This window comes from Phragmites australis, chromosome 1 (assembly GCF_958298935.1).
Source record: "Phragmites australis chromosome 1, lpPhrAust1.1, whole genome shotgun sequence".
Classification (NCBI taxonomy): Eukaryota; Viridiplantae; Streptophyta; class Magnoliopsida; order Poales; family Poaceae; genus Phragmites; species Phragmites australis.
Window position 1 is genome coordinate 43,815,543 of NC_084921.1, and position 23,064 is coordinate 43,838,606.

The window sequence follows — 23,064 nt, forward strand, 5'->3', positions numbered from 1 at the left end:
GAATTCAGAGTTCAGGATTACTTGCATAGAGAGGAGATACTCTCATAAACTCAAAAGATTTATGTTGGTGATAAAAAAGAAGTCGGACTATGTTGAACCTGACATTTAAAGAAAGTTTGAGGAGAAACTGAAAGGGGGAAAAGAAGGCGCAATCGTGTATAAAAAACAGCAAGGAGAAAAGGCAAGGTGTTGCTCCGTTGCATAACTGCCTTGACGTGACAAGCTGACAACTTAAACGCGCTAGGGATCACTACAGTCTACAGCACTGACAAGTTAAAAACGTGTCAAGCTGACAACTTAAACGCGCTAGGGATCACTACAGTCTACATCACTCACAAGTTAAAAACGTGTCAAGCTGACAACTTAAACGCGCTAGGGATCACTACAGTCTACAGCACTCACAAGTTAAAAACGTGATCTTCGCGCGCAGCAGCGTCATCCCATTCGGAATCGACCAACCCGATGAACCAACCACCGGCGTCGCGGCCTTGCCGTCGTGCTCGAGCTGACGCGCCACCGCTCTCCTGGTGGCCCGAGCGAGTAGGGAGGCTGTTGATTAACCGAGTGCTCGCAGTGATTCGACACCGCGAGCATGTCTGCTCCAGTCACAACCATTTGCCACTTCCGAGGGCGGCGGCGCGTGCTCCTCCTGCTACATGAGCCGTGCACCTCCCTGCAGCTTGCAGGAGCTCTGTGGCCGAAGAGCACGGCCGCAGGCCGCCGAGAAGAGGCCCGTTCGCCCCGGACACAGTTAACAAGTTACCAAACGAACGGTAAACAAAATCTAACCATCACCCAGGCCGATATTCAGTAGACTCCTTGACACGAACATCCCAACACCAAACGGCGATATCCAGGAAGCCAAATCAGGTTAAAAGCATAAGGCTTATGGGAAAGTATATATATAGGTGTTCCATATAACATAGTGACATAAATACTAAACAGGCAATCTCATATCCAAGAGTGCTTGTTAACTCGTTCAGGCCATGAAAGACAGTGCACCAAAAGCATCATAATCCCCCTAGGCCCCTACTATAAATACACCAACTCGCATAACAAGGCATTGGTTCTTCTGCTTCAGCCGGTGTTCTGCATACCGGCAGCGATGCCCTTCATGGTAAGGATGAGAGTGTCCTCCAGCCCCGGGGCGTACTCGCTCGTTGTGTTAAGCTTCACGAGCTCTGCGGCTGGCTTCCCCGAGTCCATGATGTCCTTCGACAGGTGGGGTCGGGGCTTCACTTGGAAGCCAGGGTCCCTGATGCGCTTCAGCGTGTAAGCTTGGCAAACGTTCAGCGCTGTGATGTAAGAATCACGGATGTGCAGCCTCTGCTTCAAGTAAGGGTCGCCCTCCAGAAGGTCTTTGTGCCCAGCAACCTGAAATTCAGGAATCACATTGCGGTAAACGCGGTAGAGGCAGCAAATAGTCTACATGCAATTCTAGCAATCAGTAAAGAATGAACAGAGGTCTTAGACAATCACCTGCAGAAGAAGTTGCTTTGTCTCTTCATAGTTGGCTCTAAGACGCTCGCCAAATGGCCACAAATCCTCAGAAACTAGCAACTTGTCATACAGAGCAGCTATACCAGGATCACCTTTGGCAAACACCATCTCAACCAAGTCTATTGTAACCCTGAAAAAGGGCCACTCGTTGTACATCTCTTGAAGGATTTGAAGATTCCGTATGTCCTTTTTCAAGACATGCTTGAATGCTGCACCAAAACCAAGCCACACTGGTAGGTGGAACCGAGTCTGCGTCCAAGCAAAGATCCAAGGAATTGCACGCAGCGATTCAATGCCTCCGCTTGGCTTTCTTTTTGATGGTCTACTTCCAATATTCATCCTACCATATTCCAGCTCTGGTGTTGCCTATTTGAAAGAAAAAAACACAAAAGCCAGGATTGGTAATGCACACAAATAGAACAATCGCCAAAAAAAACTTGTAGAGTACCACAAAGAGTAATGACATGGCAGTAGAAATATGTTCATTTAAACAGTATTATATCTTAATTAACCCTTCAGAAGTAGATAGATGAGTTCCCAGTTCGCAAAAACAAGAGTGAAATGTCATGCGCTGAATAAAAGCTATAATTAAAAATTCATAGCGGTATTTGCATAATAATATAAAGAAAGGTGAAGGTATGTAAAAACGAAAACAAAAGCAAAGAAAACTGAAGACTTACAAGGCGAAAATATTCAACAAAGCGTGGTTCTTCAAATACAATTGATCGGTATTCCTTTGTGGCCACAATAGCCATTTCATCCATTAAAGCACGCCATTCTGGTTTTGGTGAAATTGGAGGATGCATGCCATGTTCAAGAGTAGCAGCTGTAAAACGTTGAAGGGTTCTAAAGCACAAGTGCTCCTCTCCAAAGGATTGCTCAATGACTTCACCTTGAACAGTTACCCGAAGTGATCCATGAACAGTTTCTGGAGGTTGTGACAGTATAGCAAGATGGGTAGGTCCCCCGCCTCTTCCCACAGTGCCACCTCGTCCATGAAACATAGTCAATTTAACCCCATACAACTTAGCAACCTTAATGAGCTCCTCTTGAGCTTTGTACAGTTGCCAAGCAGCAGAGAAACGACCGGCATCCTTCCCAGAATCTGAATACCCAATCATCACTTCCTGCTTGCCATTGATCCTGTTTCTGTACCAGTCAACAGAGAACAGCTGGGCTAGAGCTGCTGGTGCTGCCTCAAGATCTGCCAGTTTTTCAAACAATGGCACAACTCTCAGTGGTTTTTTCACATGACATTCACGTTGCAAGAGCTCAACTGCAAGAACATCTGAGGGAGCTGTCGCCATAGATATTACATATGCACCAAAGCTATCTGAAGGAAGTTCAGCTAACACGTGGAAAGTATCTATAACATCAGCAATCTCGTCTGACTTGGGAAGGTCAGGACCAAATAACGGCCTCTTTCCATTAAGTTCTGAGAGTAGCCATTCTTGGCGTTTCTCCTCTGTCCATTCACGATATGATTCAAGTCCGAGGTATTCAGTTATAGCATCCATAACATCAGTATGTCGATCAGATTCTTGCCTGATATCAAGTCTAACTAGGGATAGTCCAAATGTAGACACTTGCCGTAAGAAGTCGAGAAGGATTCCATCTGCAACAGAGCGATCACCGCAGGCACAGAGAGATCTGTAACAGAGCTCAAGCGGCTCCAAGAACTGCAAAGAAGAAAGCTTCAATCTGAAAATCTATGAAGATAAGAACAAGGGAAGTTTCAACCTGTTACAGTTCACATAGAGTCCAAATTTTAATACAGTATTAAGTGCACGGTACTAAGCATATTTCTGATCCTAGCCAGGCAAATCAAAAGAACACTACCGTTTCACTTTAGATACCTGCTCAACATCAGTGAAGGTTGCTTCCTCAGGAATTTCAGAAAAACCACTGGCTAATAAATGGCGTGATCGCTCACGCGTCTTGTAGAGCTTATCTCTGACATCACTCAGAATCACACGATAAGGTTCACTGGGGGGAACTTGTTTCCAGAACTCTGCATCCAAGAAAAAGCAATTTCAGCAACTTAGCATGTATTAAATTTAACCTAATTGGCTGCAGAAATAGAAAGGAAAAGAATGCAATAAAAATAGTTGAGAAAAGGTAGGGAAGCATGCAGTAATATCATGCCAAGTGCTGCCTACAACATCATGCTAAATATCATAGGCCGCATCAAAATGGCATGAATTTGTCTAAGAAAATACTTCCATATTCATATTTTTTATAGCTCTTATAAAAGGCACTAGTGATTCATTTGAAATGTGAAATGATACTTTCCATGACCAAACATAGCAGAAAGTCATAAATAGACCTCCATATACACCAGAAACAAAGTAAAGAGGAAGAAACATGACTCGGGATTAACAAATTAAGACCAGGGTTCTCATGGTGGAAAGAAAGCACGTGTGCCCATGCAGCTCCTGATGGTAATTAGCTGTTTCTTCATGTATATTGCGTCTTGATCATGTTAATTAAGCTAATTACATCATATTACTGGCATCTTTTGAATCCTTAACTGTTTATGATTAATATGGCCCAAACTTTTCACAATATGACTTAGTCCAGTCTATTTTTTTTCCGAATCCTAATCGGACTAGGATTTTAATGGTTTACAGTTTTAGACCCTATGCTGACTTGGGTTAGAATCACTTAAACTAAGATCATTAATTCGTTTCAGGTCCACGTCTCATGGACCAGTCTGGCAATTCAGATTCATGTGGTTTATAGTGTTTAATTCATAGGGATTTTCAAGGTTTAAAATTTTAGACCCTAAGGTGACTTGGGTTAGGACAACTTAGACTATAGTCAATAATTCGTTTCAGATCCATGTCCCATGGATTAGTCTTCAGCATATGTCCAGTTCATAATCCGAGAAGAAAATGTCAAACTGGAACTGCACTTTTTATGATTCTAAAATGTCCTTTTTTATTCCTAATTGATGAGGATCCATACTAATCATAAGCAGTATGATATATAAAAGTATAATAAACTTCATAGCCCATGTGAAAGCACAGGTTGACAATTAGTTGGTCAAATATTTGGCAGCAGATGACGGACAAGGATGTGTAAGAGCTATGGCATAAGATATGTTTAATAAAAACTATCATGTCATCTGCACCTATATAGTGTTTTGTTGTGTCTTTCTTGGAGGAACGGTGTAACTGATCAGCTTTTGCACGTAATTCATCACTGCAACGCCACATAGATAACTGCATTTGATAAAAAAAACTTAAGAGACTAACACATCAATACAATATTCAAATGAAAAACATATCCTTTTATTTATTTTTTACCTCAAACATCAGATCCTCTATCTGGGCATTATACAAATTAGCAGCCATCATTCTAGCCAAAAGGCATACATCCCTTGTAACCTCTGGTGTGACTCTTGGATTCCCTGCAATGCACATCAGTTTATAATTTTATTTGCAGTTCTATTTTGCGAGGAACTATATTTGCATGGTTAATCAACACGTTATAAAGTATGCAATAGATGTCACGTACCATCACGATCACCACCCATCCAAGAAGAAAACTGAATAAGAGGGGCATTATAGGGCACCCGCTCATTTACACCAATGTTCTTTAGAGCAGTGTCAACCCTGCGTAAGAACTTGGGTACACCCTTCCATATGGTCTCATGAAAATAACTCATTCCAGCACGTGTTTCATCCTGCGGAGTAGGAGGTGCCCGCCTGATTTCATCAGTTCTAAAGGCAGCTTGAATCTGCAGATAAGAAATGATATAGGAGATTAGAGTTGTATACATATATCTTTAGTGAAGATGAAAAGGTATTTCATGATTATTAACTACAGAGCTATTATGCAATACTCATATATAGAAGTACCTAAAATGAGGAAATTACCTGTCTTTGAAGTGCCTCGTCAAGTTCTTGTTTCTCATCTGGAGTGATGTCCTTTGCATAAAGTTGAGTTAAGCAGTTTCTTATCCTGCATATTAAACGATGAAGAATTTAAAGCATTGAAAAATGAAAAGGCACATACGACTAAACATGCCTCAAGAATATCAAATACTATGTATGTTGCTGCTGTTTTTTAAAAGGTAGACTATCACAAAACCACGTAAGGAGATACTTACACGTAACTAAAAAACAAACGTGAAGAAATGACAAAAAAGGATAAAATTTAGGTTTTCTAAGGAAGCACTATGTACAATTCAATGCGAGCAAACTGCACTCCTCTGGTGCATCATGCCCAAAGAATAAACATAACCCATACTTTTCTGTGCAGCAAAATTTCAATTTTCACTGAATAAATCTCATCCTATTATCTCCAACAATTCAGCAAGCTTCAAAACCAACCTGCCATGCTTTTGGAGCAGTGACCTCCTGACTGACTGAGTCGGATGTGCAGTCAGGACGAGGTCGACAGTTTGATTCTTGAGAGCATCAAATACCTCCATAGGGGACTTCTTGAGCTGATGCACAAGCCTCTTTAATGTCTCCTCGATGTCTGATTCAGTTGTTGCCGAGTTTTCATCAACAAAGTCACCCTTCTTTAGTTTTATCCTCCTGCGGTATGCAATCTGGACCTCCTCAGCCAAGTTTGCCAGGATAAGCATGTGTGAGAATGACTTGGTTATGACAATGGAGTCTCCAGGATCCAAGCTGGTCAACACATTCCCAATCTCATCCAGCATTTTGGGGTCAAGCTTACTTTCATACTCAGCAGCTAACTCATAACATTCTTGCACCTATTTACAACAAGAGAATTTTTACAACATTGCAAACATACTACGAGATTGGCTAACAGATATCCAAAATGTTCAAGGAGAAGGAATTTACTGAGCGGTACAATATAATCATGTAAAATAGCATCTGTCGATGCATAAAAAGGCAGCTTTTAATCCTATTATTATATTTATTTATGGAAAAGGCAATACATCTGATTCGCAAACTACCTCATATCAGCAACAACGATAGTTCAACAGGCATAACTCTATAGATTATCCGAAGGCGATAATTATATTGCAAGTGATCCACACATCATGACAACCTCCCTAGAAACATCATGGTAATGTACCATCTCAAAGGCTAGAACATCAATGGACAAAGTAAGAACTAATACAGGAGTGATCAACTGGAGAACAAAATGGCGGAGCCACAGTACTACTGTATTTTGTTAAACGCAACATTAGCATCCACCATCAAAGTGTAAGACCAAAACATATGTGAAGAACAAGACCCGTGATCCGTTCATGCAGAGCATAAGAAGTACAGTATAAACCTATTCAGAGCATGATCGTGCTATCTACCACCTAAATCAACAACCAGCACAAAAAAAAAAAGGAACAAACTGCAGCACGGCAAGAAGAAATCGGAGAATATATATAAGTATACCGTCTCCCTGATTTCCTCGCCGTGCAGGTCCTGGAGGATGTCGAGGAATCGGTCGAGGAGCAGCGCGTCGTACTCGACCAGCTTGTCGTCGTCGGAGAGCTTCTTGGGGGCCAGCAGCCGCAGCTGCGCGTCGATGGACGTCGCCTTGTCCACCGCATTGCGCGCCATCTCCCCCTCCCCTTGCTTCTCGCCCCCCTGCAACAGCAAACACCCAGATCAAAACCCCAAACTCCCATAAAAAAAGAAAAAAGAAAAAAACCCACAAATCCATGGATACGCCGATCTCGCCTTCAATCAGACGAGTTCTGACAGGTTCTTGCAGCGATAAGATGTCCGTCGAGCCCTAATCACGCAGATTCCAAGAAAACACGGAATTTTATTGAACGCAAAAAAAGTGTGATCAAAACTCACAAAGATCACCCAATGTACGAACTACGAACTGTACTCCGAGAATGACACAGGCCTAAAAAAGATCTGGGCAATAACCTACAGACATTTGTCATTCTCGGAGCATAGTTATTACCCAGAACAAGTGTATCAGATTAAAGGGGAGGAATGATAAGCACCTCTCCGGGGACAAGTGTACTCCTTTTTCTGGTGAGGCCAAGACGGGGGAGGGAGCCACCCTTGATGCTTTGTGGGTTCCTGAAGGAGACACCCTTCTCCCCGGTGTGCTTGGCTATTTATAGGACGGGACGGGACTGTCGCCGGCTTTATTTTTTTTAAGACACCCATTTTATTAGATCAGAGTAGCAACACATTACAAAACAAGGATCAGGATATAGTGAAACAATTCAGGTCTTATTATTGACGCTGAATTTTATCTTGATCCATCATTATCAAACATAGTAGTAGGAACTGGAGTTAAAAACTGCACTGACGAGGAGAAGCCATTAAAGAACACGAGATTTTGTTCAGCCACCACCAGTAACATCACGCAGCCATGATGCATTGAAGACGTTAAATCTCTCAGACAAACTCATCGAACAGTAAGAAACCTGATGTCATCATCGCACATGTCAACGACCTAGAAAGAAGATCCAAGGCCTCCGATGATTCCGTCGTTGATCCGGTATTAAAACTCGTATCTCTTTACAAAGATACGATAACCAAAACACACAAACCACTCTCACATAACTAGAGAAACCATTAAAAAGCAAAGACGCCAGTATATCTTGAACTAAATCCACCCGGAACAACCTAACAACTAACTAACCTATCAAACTAAAACCAATAGATCTTGAACTAAATCCACCGAGACAACTTAAATACTAACCTAGCAAACTAAACTACTCGTACTTAAGTAGAAATACTACTACGCCAGTACTAAATCCGCTGATATATGAATGTGTGTTTGTCATAATTATGAGATAGTAACCGATTGATCGAGACATATTATTTTCCGAAGAGCATTTATGGTTTAAATGCTATTGGACACACTTCGAGTATGTAGGCTCGGAAAAGTATGTGCTCCTGCCGCTTCATAATATTTATGAGAATTCACTATGCACATATACCAAAAAAGCATATCATAGTATCAGAACAAATATACCGCTTTTAAGTGAGATAATAGACCTCTAAACCATTCTTAGAGCAGGACAACAAGCTAGGAACCTAAATAGCAGGAGACCAAGTTGGAGACAACATATTAAACGAGCTTCTTCATCACCCCCTTCAAATCTCTCTCTTATATATCAGCGGTGCGAGCTTTGGAAGAGTAGTATGTGGTCAGTGGACGAACCTACTAAGTGATAATAATTTGCCCTAGCTCTAGTTTCAAAATTGAAGTCAAGCTGAATTTGTATTCATTCAAGCTGAAATTATTTGCAATTGATTTGAAATCTTTTAAAACTGAGTTGTATATTTTCGAATTTTTGTTGCTTAATCACAAATTTGAGTCGAAACTCCTAGAACTAGAATGGATATGGTTTTGTACTTATTCTCAATTCTTCCTCTCGAATTGAGGGTGGAGTTGAGTGTTCTATTAGTTGAGTTGAATTTTTGTAATTGAATTAAAGTAATTGAGTTGAAATTTTTTGGATTGGATGAAACCTTCTGATAGAATAGAAGAGGTTGACATCTTCTCCATGTATTTTGAATTATTTATAGAAAATGAGCTATACTCTGCAAGAATTTATGTGACCGCAAGTCCGCAAAAGTAAAACATTTCCACATCTGTACTCTCATGAAATGACGCATTATCTCTATGATACGGCTATTGATCCATTCCGATTTTAGAACAATCTACACGGCTGTATTTATTCCCCTTAGATTTTTTTTTTTTTTTTTTTTTTTTTTTTTGCGGGAAGCCCTAGATTTTTATTTTATTTTTTGGCCTCAAGTGGCCACAGCAAATGGAGGCAATACATGGCGCATTATAAATTTGTAAATGTAAGATGGTCATAATTAATTAGCAGAAAGCAATCTGCTAGATGCTCACGCTAACACAGCATAATCGAAAGCGTATCATGCGACAAGATATCATGGGCAATTTCCATGATTACCAAGAGATGCTTATCCAGTAAACGAAAGGCATCAGAGCACAGCCAAAGTCCAGAATCCAGATAGCAACAACCTTGATCCGGAGCGGATATCCCAAGAGGAGAACCGTTGCGTGTTGACGGTTGATTCGTGTCTATAACAATTGCCTAACACGACAGTCGACAGGTTCCTGAAACACAAGGCGAAGAATAGAACGAAGCATATATAGTATAAATGGATTATTCTAGCCTCTAAAAATGTTTCCAATTGCACAACAGGAATGTATAAGGAACTGTATAAATAATATTTTAATTAATCATTAAGTTGATGAAGTAATATGTGATGAACAATCCAAATAATATTTTAATTAATTATTAAACCGGTCATTTATATAATTATAATTGTAATGATTAATTAGAATATCACTTCGGTACTCCAATATGTGTTTTGTATTTAAGATCAGAACACACAATTTTCCAACATAAATATCACAGCAAAGTTTTTTAAAAAAAGAGAGTAATTAAATTATATTACAAGTTCTAAAGCTATTAACTATTTACAATAATTTACATCAAAAATAAGCTAGGAGGTCTAAAGAAAAGCTCATCTTCTAACTAAAACTAGAAATTACACAACGAAAGATTAACATATATGAACCAACAAAAGTTAGGTAAAATAATATTCCCTTAGGCTCCATCCAAAAACCTTGTCACACGAGTAGTTTGTACTACTCATTCCCGTCACCTACATTGACGAACGTGAAGTAGCCAAACACGAGCTCCTCCTCACCGTATAACCTAAAAGAGCAGCATGAGTATTAAGTTTTTCGCAAGATTTAATCTATAATGAATACATATAATAACCCGACTCTAAAGATTATGTATTGAGTCATTAGCAATGAGCAGGTCATAAGGTTAAGTAAATTCACATGCGTAAACAACCTTAACACATATGTGTGAGCACCTATACTTAACCACATATATCTTTCTACTATGTACCCATCGATTTGCATATAAACATAAAATGAATTCATCGCATGAACATAATTGTAAAACGAACCATCTCAAACCCATCTCATCCAACCATACCCCACATCTCATATTCGCAACTCTATGACTATTACAAATAGACAGAAGCATGCTCATAATCGAGAGCGCAGCAATTCAAATTGTTCTTACATCCTGCAAGGAGTACAACTTTACCCACACGATTTGAGGGCCATACGGCTTAAGTGACCACACAGGCCCACTCAAGGGGTACTTGTGCCAACTTTTCCCAATTAGCCCTAATCATTTGAATCAGGCATCCTTCAGTGTGAAGCCCACTTAGGTTAACTCCCGGAGCAACCACAAGTATCTCTACAAGCCTGTCCGCTCACACCGTCGGTGTGCAAGCCCAAATAATCACAGCTACAGAGGTATTCAGTTTATCTTACCATTAGATCAACACGTGGTTAGTATGAAAAGTGCTAAAGCCAACTATAACAAGGACGATGCAAGTGGTCTATGGCATCTGGGTTCATCTCCTGAACTATACCGAGGAACTCCTCTGGTGCAAAAGATACCCCTAGCTCCGCCCACATCTTGTCTCATTATCACATCTCATATAACTCATCATTATCATTGTGTTTGTAAATAATAAGTAAGCTCTAAGCTCACGAACAATAGTTACACCATCGCTAAACTTCTACCGAGGACCTATACATTGCTAAGCTTTTTGAATAACTCTTAAGTTAGACATCAACAATGCTATCAAGCATACAAAGATATGGATCCTTAATAACTCATGATAGAGATAATGTAAAATAATATATGTTCTACCTATATAAATCTAACATTGACATTGCTAAACATACAAACTTACATAAGCAATTTGACTTATCAATTTAGGCTCCATTATTTTTAAATAAAAAGGGTGCAATATGCATAGATGTTTGCCTTGTTGTTCTGGCGGTTGCCTGATACTGCCCGCACAACACTCACAGAACTCAGGTAGCTCGGCGTCGCCTTCACTCGCTTGGACCATCGACGTAACCCTCTCTAAACGAATCAAGAATGAATTGCATAAATAATCAAATGATAGAATAGTGTGCATATGATGTATGCTTGAATATTAATAGAGCCTTGTGATTTCGAAACATTTGCAAAATACTGCTAAAAGATTAGGGTTTCAAAGTTTGAAACCCCGAACAAGGTAACTTAAGTACATACAGACTTAAATGGTTGGTGGTCAGATCAATGTGGAAGTGGCAGTCTAACCGTCGACATGCAAAAGGTTTTGGCGTCTGACGATAAGACCGACGGTATGTTGACGGTCAGTCTATCATATGGCTGTCAAACTGACCCTAATAGTGGTCAGACAGCGAGAATATACCAACAGCACCTTTCAAAGGTCGCTGGCGAAGGTTCCGGTGATGCATTTGATCTTGAAGGGTACCAAAATACTCTATAGGACTAGTGGAGTGCTTCTAAAGTGATTTGGATAACATTCACTCAGGTAAACTCAAAATACCCCATGGATAAGTCATATACTAGGGTTAAGCTTGGGTCTAAATGGAATGGAGATCGATTAGAGCTCGAGAACGATTGGAAAATGGTAGAAGACGTCTCACATTAGCGTAGGGAAGTCTTCTATTGGAGGGATCACTCCTGAGAAGCTCCGATTTAGAGATCGGGCTCCGGGGTGGTTTATAGCTTGAGGTGGAAGAAACGCGTATAGGAACTCCCCCGACGAAGAAGATGAAGGGGATGAGCTCGAGGAAGCCTTCAGAGAGCTCGATGAAGTTCCATCCGTCGATCTCCAGTCATCATGGGGACGTCGAGGTAGTCTTTCCCTCTCTCTCTTGGTGTGGGTGAAAGAGCGAGTGAGAGCGAGTGTAAGAGAGTTAACCGATTTTCTTAAGTGGAGCCTCTGCGTTGTGATGGTCAGACTGCAAGAAGCCCATATGGCTGCCCCCTGACGATCAGACTGCAGGGAATCCTGGTCAAAACGTGCGAGGGATCCTTTGTTGAGTTTTTCTAAATTTGTCTCTATTTTCTTTCTTCTTTCTTTTCTTCTTTTCTCCAAAATATTCAGGATCTCTTCCTAAACTATTTCCACTCTCAAAAATATCTAAAATAATAATTAATCACATAAGACATAACGTTATGCCATAACGATTACACATAATTAATCATATAATTAACGTTTTAGAACGTGACAGAATATATTCGAATTGATATCAGGGATCACAGTAGATGTCATATACACTTTCTTGGCTTCCTGGCATGTGGACCTTCTCCAACTCCATCCACAAGGTGCTTGCATGATTATAAATTGTCATCCATGTCCAAGCAGTTCAGCGTAAAAGGAAGGGATCAAGGGAGAAATGCAAAACAGGCCGAAGTAGTTTGCTTTGAGAAACAGGGACAGACACCATTTGTTGATCGTGTCCATTTAAATGTACTTAGTACAGAAAACATTTACACACAACACATGGATGCAGAAAAGGGGGTAATAAAATATTCAGTTGCACAACAGAACGAATGGTTGTGCTGGACAGTGGATACAACACATGAATCCCACGAGGGTATGCATAAACTAGGCTCCAATTACACACGATAGCTTGCAATAATTATGCAGGGAAGAGGTTGATGGCCGAGAAAAAGATAAGAATTACGAAATTACCATGTTTCCTCTTATTCTCCTCGAATATTTGATCCAAGGCCAGCACCGCGAAGTGATAAACAAGAATATAACTTCCCACGTCCCTTTCACAACAAGATTTGCAGAAACGATAATAAGAAAAAGGGGGGAGAATTAACACGGAAAATATAACTGCAGAAAGCAGCGTCAGTGGAGAGCTATTAAAGCACCTAAAACCCATTCATTCTCTCCATTCTACGATTCTGTACAATGGTTTGGAAAAGGACTCCGACATATCAAAGTACGTTGGAGCCATGCTGCTATACATGTATCTAGAGCTACAGAATGAGCCGATGGCTTCAATACACGAGATATCATGCTTCATAGGCAAATTAATTCTCAGATTTGAATCATTTGCCTTTTGTGGAAGAATTCCCCAAGTTGCTGATACAAGTACTTTTGCTCCTCATAGGTTAGGTTTCTTATAATCTGAATGACAAAAATTAAACAATGGTTAGAATCACTCAAAATAATGAAATCAGATATTAAGGTATGATCCTCACCTGATCCAAGATTATCTCAACAGAGAAGTTCTGGGGCGCAATGAATGATTGGTGGTATATGTATGCAAAAACTGCCATAACCATCTGGGAAAAAGCAGGAGGAAAATTTGTTAAGCTATACTGTACCGACTAAGATATTAAAGCATGAGGTTTCTTCAGCCTGACATGAGAAAGTTCATAAAGGGCGAATTTTGTTCTCCAACATTCCTGCCCCCTCATTCAATTTATTTATGAAGAATATAAACCATTGTAAATTTATCAACACAAAGGAAAGAAAATTATCAACAACATATGTATTTTAAATTAAAGTTTTTTGTGCAGTAATTCTTGTGGTTAGGTACACTTTTCCCCCCTAACTACATTTATACATAATTTTTTGACAACATGTATTCAATTGAAATACCAAAGGTACCTTTGTCTTTTTGACAACATGCTCTTCCATCAACATTAGTCAAAACAAGCAATAAAGGGACCAATATCATGTCTATGCCAAAACAAAATGTAAAACACAGAAACAGGTCTGTAGAAAAGGGTAAATACAGATATGCGCAAAACTGCTTTTTCAAACCAAAAAAAGAAAAAAAAAACTGCCCCCACCATTTCTCCTTTCACAACAGAATTTTAGTGGTTGGTTCAGGGTCAACATTGCCCTTAAAAAGACATGACACATCAAGGCCAAACAAGAAGAAATGCATAACATCTCGCTAAATGGAGGAACTGTGCACCATAAAATGAGATTGTTGTTACTCTTGCCGTCGTTAGGTTGAACATTTTGTTCATATGATTGTTTTATAGCTGATGATTTGGACTAACCACAGCCCACAGGCCTTATATCGATAGAATGAGAATGTTAAAAGCTTGCGGGAATATAGGCCAGCAACATCTCCCTATAGTTTTTTTATAAGCATTTCCCTATAGTTAGAATATTTCTCGAGGCAACTTACTTGACAATCCATTCTGTCGGTAATTCCGCCATGCCCAGGTATGCTGTCTCCAAAATCCTACAATTTTTTTTTAAAAAAAAATACATCAATTGAAGTAAAAGCAATATAATCTTTAATCTTTTAAAGTACTCCTAAAGACATCAAACTAATGAAGCAGTAGATACCTTTATTTTGAAAGCCCTCTTGAAGCCACTTGCAAAAAACCCTCCAAATGGTGCTATTATTGATGCAAACAAACCTAGGGCTAAAGCATGCCACTGCACAGGCAAAAGGACAACTTCTTTCCATGGGAACTGTCAAGAGACACACATGTAATCAGATAGAGTTCAATAATCATAGATCAAAAAACTCTAGAAAGAATACACACAGCCAACGATGAAACAACAGACTACAGATCACTTATTGTAATAAAGTAATGTTAAATAACAAACAGGACAAAATATTCAGGTAGGAAAAAGAATAAAACAAACTTTAATCTGCTGCTTAGATTGAGCACATTCAAGGGACATGATTGTGGTTGTTTGACCGTGGGGTGGTAGTGGGGATTGGGGGTTGGTGAACTTCACCATTGCTCTTTCATAAAGAACTAGCTTTGACCTTCCATTCACTTCAGAGAATAACAAAATCAAGCTTCAAATTGAATGTGCTCAATTGATTGACAAGATTCAAATGGCTATGTTTTGAGCCAAGTATCCAATTTGCAAGCTGTTTATTTATCATGTTCTACACGACAACATTAACAAAAAGAGATCAATCATGGGTATGTTTCGACTCCATAAATATGACATGTCATGTAGAGGTCATACATCATGGAGATTGTATGTGTTATATTTGTTAAAGCCTCCATCTGAATATTCTTTCAGAGAATGTAAATGCAGTAAAATTCCATGATATATCAAAAAGAGTTGAAGTTAAACGTGCACTTCCATCCCCCTTTTTTTAAAAGTTTAATACACATCCAGAACAAGCCATCTCCACAGCAACACATTAGCTTAACTAGTATAGGATAGCAACCTCATGACTTAAAACCTTGTAAAAAAAAATTAAGCGCAATAAGAGCTATAAGGTTCGAGACCATATTGCAATAATTTTCAGATAACCTTTATTGTTGGGAAGTTTGCAAAGACAACATCTTAGAGTACAAGAAATAGTATTAAAATAATAAAATTGAACAAAAGATGTGTTCCTCACCCACTGTGGCACCACTTCTCCCAAAGAGTAATGTTCTGGCTTAAACATAGGACCAGGATCACAAATAAGCCACCCTGTCGACAGATCCTGAAATTATTTGCATGAAAAATTTAAGAACACAGTAGCAATTTGGCCATACAACTAGAAACTAGATTCTGAAGGAAACATGTCACCTTTCTTGGACATGTCAACCATTGGAAACGGCCCATTACGTTTGCTAACTGCCACAGAAGAAAAGGAAAGTGATCAACATATCATATAGTCATATAGAATTAAAATAAGTATATACCATTTTACACAAAAAGAAATTTAAAATATATTCTTATTTAAAAAACTAGCCATGAAAGTTTTGTATATAGGTTACTCCCATATGAATATAAACCACAGGTAGCCAACATAGATCTTTAATTTTAATACGTTTTTAATGGAACAGACAGAATAGTTTCTGGTCCTCAAGAAGATGCCTCCACGTTGTGCTCTTTTAGACGCAATCACCATGCGACTCAATGCCAAAACATGAGAGGATATACAAAAACAGCACAAAAATCAGCGCATATATTATGCCTGGAAGTAACTTTTTTGGGAGGAACCTGGATTCGAACATAAGTTGGTTTGTCCCATTGCTCATTTTTGCAATTTATTTAAGAACTTTTCATCCATTTGTCATGGTTTCATGGTTGTTCTCATGGCCCTATCACTTATTACAGATGTTACCCCAGAGCGAAGATACCATAACCAGATTAATTTCACTGTCGCCAGTTTCATTCTCAGATTGTGACAATTCAAATGTTTCTTACTTTTAATACTTCTAGCGTTGGAATTTGGTAAATTTGGAGACATGAATGCAAAACTGCAGTCATAGAGAGATCACTGAGGGTTTCAGTCTTCCTCTGGTAGTGGAAGAAAATATTAAACGCTTCTGTACAAATAGTTCTACTGTTGAGGTGTGCAATGGAAAAGGGCCCAGTGCACTTGAAATATATTAGTAGCATGTTAATCAGTAGGGGCTTGCCCCTCCTGTTCTCTCAAAAAAAAATATTAATAGCATAATTGCATGTGCAACTGTAATTGCCATAACTGAGGTGCAAATGATCAAGAGATCAGAGTGTTGCTGATGAATAATAACTAATAAGAGAAAAGGTGGATGTTAGTGTAATCACTAACTTGTGACACACAGTGATGTGACCACATGAGCATACAGAAAAAGCATAAGTGACAATGCCATAACACATCAGCAGGACCAGGGCAGCATTTAATGTTCAAAAATACAAGACCCTAATTTAGGCACCAGCACAAGTAAGATTATACTTCAACACAAGATGGCAAATTATACGTGTATAAAAAACTAACAGCTCAAAATGCCTTTACATTTCAAACAAATCAGATCAAATTCCATGGTCCCTGCACATACAGGCAAAAGCATCTAATGTGGATCTCCTCTCCAAGCAGAGGCTTTAAGCCTTTTGCTGGGAACGCACTTTATCTCTGTTTTGCAAGTTAAAGGATGTGTGTCTTTTACTCAGACAGTTCTTTGATCATAGCCTGCATGAAGGATCGAAAAGGAACGCTGCCAGACTGGAGAATCAGACCAATTGTTATGCAATTGAAGGAGCTAAACCAAGTTATTCAAGGATGTTTTGATCATATTCCTAGAGAAGAAAACTTAATAGCTGATATCAATGCTAGAGAAGTGCATAACTTTTCTTGAGACAGTTTGACTGTTAGTTGCTCAAACATCAATCATCAAAGATGTTGCCCTCTTGTGGAGTATGTATGTATTGTGCCTCAATGGGCTAAACTTTGTAAAATTTCATGCATATGAATAAATTCTAAGCCCTTCAAGGCGTTTATTCGTCAAAAAATGCAAGTGGGAATAGGGGGCAGTTTAGTAACAAATTTACTGTTCTAAACAATAATGTTGTTATAAAAAATCCTGCTAGGAAAGTTAACAGAATCTCACCAGAAAAGCAGAGATGATAGTTGTCACTGATGCACCAATAAAACCTTCCCAAGTTTTCTTCGGGGATAACTTGATTAATGGTGTTCTCCCAAGAAAGAACCCAAATAAATAAGCAGCGATATCATTGATCACAATGAGTGAAGCAGGCAAGAGAAACCTGAATAAACATAGTGTTGTAGATGTATGGAGTTCATTAAATGTAGCATAATATCAATAACTACTTAAATTAAACAAACTGGACAGATGTCTTCCACAACATATATTTAGTGATATGCATCATTGACATATAATAGTTCAAACCCTCTCAATAGGGAAATAAAGGAAAAAAATATACCTTCCCAGAAAAATTAAAGTACAAAAAGGAGACAGCAAGGCACAAAAGTCAGACAGGGCACTCTATACCACTACTCGATTTTCTGCCTTTCCTTCCTGTGGAGAATGGACTATTACTAATCTGGGAGGTCCAAGATCTAATTACAAGCTTTTACTATCACAGAAGCTCACACAGGTCAATATAGCCAACCCGGAGCATGGTACTACTGTTACTGAAGTAACGAATGTGGATTGTAGATCCTGTGAAGAGGCACATAGTGTCGGACAGTGGAACTGCCAAAAATTACTTTTAAGTTTAGAGGTTCAGGGTTACTATACCGTTCTATAGCCGTACAAGAATTTAGGCAGAATGAAGTTACAACTTTTTAACGTTCTGCAAGTTTAGCATAGATGAAAGATAAAATTTCAAGGGTCCTTTTTCAAAAGACGAGGAAACTTCCGGATATTGATAGTTATACCAAATAAATACATGTCTGATATCCAAAATGAAGAAAAAAGGCTAAGTATTTCACACATCTTAATAAGTTGAAACTCTAAACAAGGTATCAACAAGGAAACATATCACTTACCAGAAAATCCCTTCAAATATATTTGCCACGGTGAAAGAGGACTGTGCAAAAACCGTTAAAAGTATCATGAGAGTCCAGGCATACTGTTTGAACTGGTACTTGTATGTCTTTTTCTTCAGAGTCAAAATAAACCATACAAACCCTGGATCAAGAGAGCTATATATAACCTTTTTGCCAGATAAAAACTAGAAATTCGAGATAAGAAGGTTATCAAAGCATGACTGTCTATAGAGCAACACATGCAATCAAGTGAATGAAAACACTTCAAAGGAAACTAGTATGTACATAACAGTAATCACTTAAATAGTCCTGCACAATACAAATATTGAACTCTGATTCAAACATCTGCAAAAACTAATGCCTAATGTCCATCCAAAATAATTGAAATGAAGTGAATCGTCCAATAATCTGCATTAATGAATAGAACATTTCCATTCAAGAAGTTCATATGAATAGTATTTAATGCCAAAGGTGATTTTTCTCATTAAATCAACTGAAAACCTATAACCAAACAATGACTGGAGTTTTTTTTTTTTTTTTTTTTTTTGCAGAGAGAATTAACTGTGGGATTCCTTCAACTAAACTCTAGCATAGCAGTGCATATATGTTATTGATACAATATAGTCTATTTTGGATAAACTCTTTAGCATTTTTTTATAAATTAGAAAAATATAACCACTTGAAATATTTTGAATTCACAATGAAGTTTTCTAATGTAGTTATTACAGGAAATTATTGCATGTTCTAAAAGATACTGAGCCTACCTGCAATATAAAGAAAATAGCAAATAAACATCTGATACTTTATTAGGCCACTGACGACCTTATACAGCAAGTGATCTGAAGTTACTGTATTAACAAGCTGCCGACTAAGAAAGCGCCCATATGTGAACAGCATCGCCGTGAAAAAGAAGTGCCTGCAATGAAACGTAAAAGTTGTACATAAAGAACACAGGAAAAAAAAACTGTTGAAAAGCATTACATTGGTGGCAGCAGTGAGATTGACAATTTGCGGTTTAAACTTTGTAGAATCAAAATGACCCAAAGCTTACCAATTCAGCAGCCTGAACCCTGGCAGTTGTTTCTCTTCACTGGATTTTCTGAGTAGGTTAAAAAGCTCTGTTGCCATGTATATTTGAATCACAACCACCATGGCCCAGATATAAAGATGACCCATATAAACAATCAAGGTAAAGCCTCCAATCATCCATACCGTAGAATATGTACGAATCAGCATGGATTTATACTTGTTCTGATCATTGACAAGCAACGGCTGTCCATTAGCTCTATTCCCATCTGCGATAACCTGAAGAAAATGATCAAGATTAGTTCCAAAACGAGCACCAAAAACAGGTGGCTGCTCTAGCTTTTGCAGCATGCTCCCCTGTGAGTATTCAACAATAACTCCATTAGCAAATAATAAAATGAACGAATGGGTGAGATGAATACATTAACACAGCAACTACAGAACACGCAAATTCTAGAGTACATTTCCACCAAATACTAATCCTACATGTCGGGGTGTGGAGAAGTTCAAAAAATTGTGAAAGAGGAGGAAGGTTAAAAACTTTTACACCTAAATTGGTAAATTGTGTTTTCAGCGTATCCATCAACAACAGCAACAACAAAGACATTTCAGCATAGCCATCCCACTAACAAATATATTAGCCAATTTCTGCATATATATACTAAAATATAAATGTTTATAATTGAAAATACAGTTGTATTTGTTCTAGAACTCTGGTATCCATCATCGAAACTTCAGTTGTATTTGCTATACAGCTGTAATATCTCTACATGTCTTATTAATATACACAGTTATAATCTCACTGCACCAATAAGTTTTTTACTTCCTTCTATCTTTCTCTCAATTAATGCAAGAGTTCTAGGATTTCTTTTCATTTTTATGCATTAAGTGAGAATTTGCTCTCGACCAGCTGTTTACATTTATATAGATCTAGAAAATAATTATTAACTATCGACCACTTCCCCTCAACAACGAGGGCCTGCCAAGGTCAGATACATGCACGTGGAGTTGTGGACATGAATCACGAATGCAACAAATATTGGGAGACTAAAGTGCTTGTCTTTGCTGAAATGTGAACAAAACAAGAATGTAATAAAGAGCAAAAATCCAAAAAGAAACCGAAATAACTAACCTCAGAAGGATGTCTACGACGCCTAACACGTCCTACTTGAGAAGCAGAAGCATCACTAGAGCTAGTGTCCCTTTGCATCTCTGGTACTCAATCTACAAACCATAATAGTCAGTCAGACCAGATTTGGCCACAACATGAATATGAAGAGCATAACAACTAAAACACATAGTACACTTCACTGCAAATTAGAACTAATTCTAAATGGTTCCTCCAAACAGAACGCTTGCTAATTGTTCTATCAAAACACAACGGTTATCTCATATCTGAGTGGAACACCGTGCAAAACTCGCTCAAACCATAAGCTGCCATCCGGGGAGCGAACTTAACATGAGTTTGGGGGTTCAGTTGAACCCCAACGATTTTAGAAAAACAAACAAACTGCTCTCAGTACTCCGCCACAAAGCATGCAAATCAAATCTGACGGACTGTACATCCCAGGAAGGCATGTTCCGATTTCAGGGCTCGCAGCAGAGGAGAGCATCCCCTGGGAAAAACGAGCAATCCATGCAAGCAAGCTAGGGTTCCTCACCAAGGAGGTTGCGTCGGGTGCTCCGGCGGAAGGAGCCGACGCCCGGAGCTTGCGTGCTCGGTGTTGGGGGGGGGGGGGCGATTGATCGGCGGCCTCGCTTGCCTCGCCGCAGAATGGGAAGAGAAGTGAAGGGGATTCGTTAGGGGCAGGGATGGAGAGGCGGGTGATGATTTTTTGACACCTGTTTTAGTTGTTCCCCTGCACCCAAGCATGCATTCTTCCTGTGGCAGGGGAGGAGCCCAAGCCTTAGCCTCGAGTGAGCCTTGTCCCCGCACCTGTACAACACTAGTGATCCACGCAACAAACAAGCACATCGCTCTCACGATTATTAATTGCCGCTCGCAACCGCTCATCCACGAGTCGTCCCAAATCGTCCCAATTAACAATCCAGCCTCCATCCAACCAACTAATTCGATGGGTGGACAGCTAACAATCGCGGGCCACGAGATATTCCTCCGAATTCGCCCCCAAACAACATGCTCCCCTGAATCGCCGAGCACAGCTCCGGGCGGCAACAATCGCAGCAGCCCCGCGAAACACCTTCGAGCAAACCAATATCCAGCAGACGAGAACCACCAATAAAGTAAGCTAAAGTGCTACACCCAAACTGACACGGTTGGCTCCGACGGCGTACAAGCGCAGGGGAGGTGGTATGCTCACTGCGAAACGGACGTACCTCGAGGTCGCGGAGGCAGCGGCGTTCTCCGGCGAGACCCAGAGTCCGCCGGAGCACTACCTCGGCGGCGGCGGGGCGGTGCGCGTGGAGCGGGGTTCGTGGAAGGAGCTGCGCGCTTCGGGAAGAGATCGAGGGGAGGGAGGAGGCTTGTGGTGCTCGGTTCCCACCTGGTGCTTTCCGCCGTCGGGGCATTCCTTGCCTACGAGTAATTTGGTTTGCTCGCGGAGCCTTTATTTATACCCTCTCGGCTTGAAAAAGGAAAACGAAGAGCTGGCCGCTGGGAGAACGGTGTGGAACAAAAATGTGTGGCTGCAAGTCAAAGTAGTACACGTCAAGTACTAGAATAAAATTGCCCAGTCCGTAGGGCCGAAGGAAACGGCCCACGGGCTCTTCTGTAAAATGAACTAAGTTTGTACATAGAGACGGATTCAAATTTAAGTGAGGGCATATGACACCGGTTAATTTTTTATTTTTTTAGTAATTTATCATATGTATCAGATCTATAGAATATTTTTAATCTAACAAGTGGGATATTTAAATGCCTAGATTAACAAGTGGGATATTTGATCAATCTTTTTTCTAGATTTCACACTATTTATACGTAGGTCATCTTCAGAACCTACTAAAATTACTTTTGGTAATTGCTGTAAAAGGAGGCAACGAGAGACAAAATGAAGTGGGCATATAATACCTGGTAGACTATAGATATGGAGATTTTTTTAGGTATGGATGGAAGTTTAGTAATAGGCTTGTGGTTGGGTTAAGGATTGCACCAGAGCACATTCTACTTCTAATAAGCCATGAACTATAGATAGAGAAGAATCATTCTAAGCTTTCTGATCCTCTCGTATTATGAAAGATCCTTTCAATGCTCTAACACCCACACCAGATATCCCTACTGAGCCTACTCAAACAATCTCCCACCCATGTCAATAATTTGATCTCCTATCAGCACCACTTTCTCTCAAGGACGGAAAAACTTTATGTTCAAACACTAATTGGTCGTGACCCGAGCTCTTGCGATTGATCCACTTGGCAGGTGGAGTCGATCTTTAGTAGGTTCATGTGTTCTTTATTTACGTAGCTCTTTTATTGGATCACGTAGCCCCTCCAATGGATTTCGTTGCTCTAGCGAAGGGGATAGACGGTTTTAAAAAACCC

General features: G+C 39.6%; 2 protein-coding genes across 4 annotated transcripts; both read right to left on the bottom strand.

Annotated features, from left to right (window-relative positions):
- Positions 1-877: 877 nt before the first annotated feature.
- Positions 878-7,514, bottom strand: LOC133921178 (phosphoenolpyruvate carboxylase, housekeeping isozyme). Its single transcript, XM_062365953.1, has 11 exons — positions 7,442-7,514; positions 6,876-7,070; positions 5,838-6,229; positions 5,382-5,466; positions 5,020-5,242; positions 4,809-4,912; positions 4,634-4,724; positions 3,357-3,511; positions 2,181-3,179; positions 1,480-1,866; positions 878-1,374 (listed from the first exon to the last, which is right to left on the bottom strand). Exons 2-11 carry the CDS (start codon positions 7,041-7,043, stop codon positions 1,078-1,080), a joined length of 2,901 nt encoding a protein of 966 aa, XP_062221937.1. The 5' UTR covers positions 7,044-7,070; positions 7,442-7,514; the 3' UTR covers positions 878-1,077.
- Positions 7,515-13,006: 5,492 nt separating this feature from the next.
- Positions 13,007-22,148, bottom strand: LOC133921187 (phosphatidate cytidylyltransferase 1-like). Of its 3 annotated transcripts, none has more exons than XM_062365964.1 (12): positions 21,904-22,148; positions 20,699-20,790; positions 19,592-19,845; positions 19,305-19,456; positions 18,541-18,682; positions 17,639-17,795; positions 15,852-15,899; positions 15,679-15,765; positions 14,652-14,780; positions 14,488-14,544; positions 13,544-13,627; positions 13,007-13,469 (listed from the first exon to the last, which is right to left on the bottom strand). In XM_062365964.1, exons 2-12 carry the CDS (start codon positions 20,774-20,776, stop codon positions 13,380-13,382), a joined length of 1,278 nt encoding a protein of 425 aa, XP_062221948.1. In that variant the 5' UTR covers positions 20,777-20,790; positions 21,904-22,148; the 3' UTR covers positions 13,007-13,379. The 3 variants fall into 3 exon arrangements, with proteins under 3 accessions (XP_062221948.1, XP_062221958.1, XP_062221967.1); XM_062365974.1 differs by lacking the exon at positions 21,904-22,148 and adding an exon at positions 21,409-21,544; XM_062365983.1 differs by lacking the exon at positions 21,904-22,148 and adding an exon at positions 21,228-21,398.
- Between the last annotated feature and the right edge of the window lie 916 nt (positions 22,149-23,064).

Coding starts and splice junctions, on each gene's coding strand:
- LOC133921187 (XM_062365964.1), bottom strand. CDS start 20,776: ATGCAAAGGGACACTAGCTCTAGTGATGCTTCTGCTTCTCAAGTAGGA. Junction 15,900..17,638: donor CTATCATCTCTGCTTTTCTG/GTGAGATTCTGT, acceptor CTTCTGTGGCAG/TTAGCAAACGTAATGGGCCG. Junction 13,628..14,487: donor CCGACAGAATGGATTGTCAA/GTAAGTTGCCTC, acceptor GCTTTTTCCCAG/ATGGTTATGGCAGTTTTTGC.
- LOC133921178 (XM_062365953.1), bottom strand. CDS start 7,043: ATGGCGCGCAATGCGGTGGACAAGGCGACGTCCATCGACGCGCAGCTG. Junction 3,180..3,356: donor CCTTCACTGATGTTGAGCAG/GTATCTAAAGTG, acceptor TCTTCTTTGCAG/TTCTTGGAGCCGCTTGAGCT. Junction 1,867..2,180: donor TTGTTGAATATTTTCGCCTT/GTAAGTCTTCAG, acceptor TCTTTCAAATAG/GCAACACCAGAGCTGGAATA.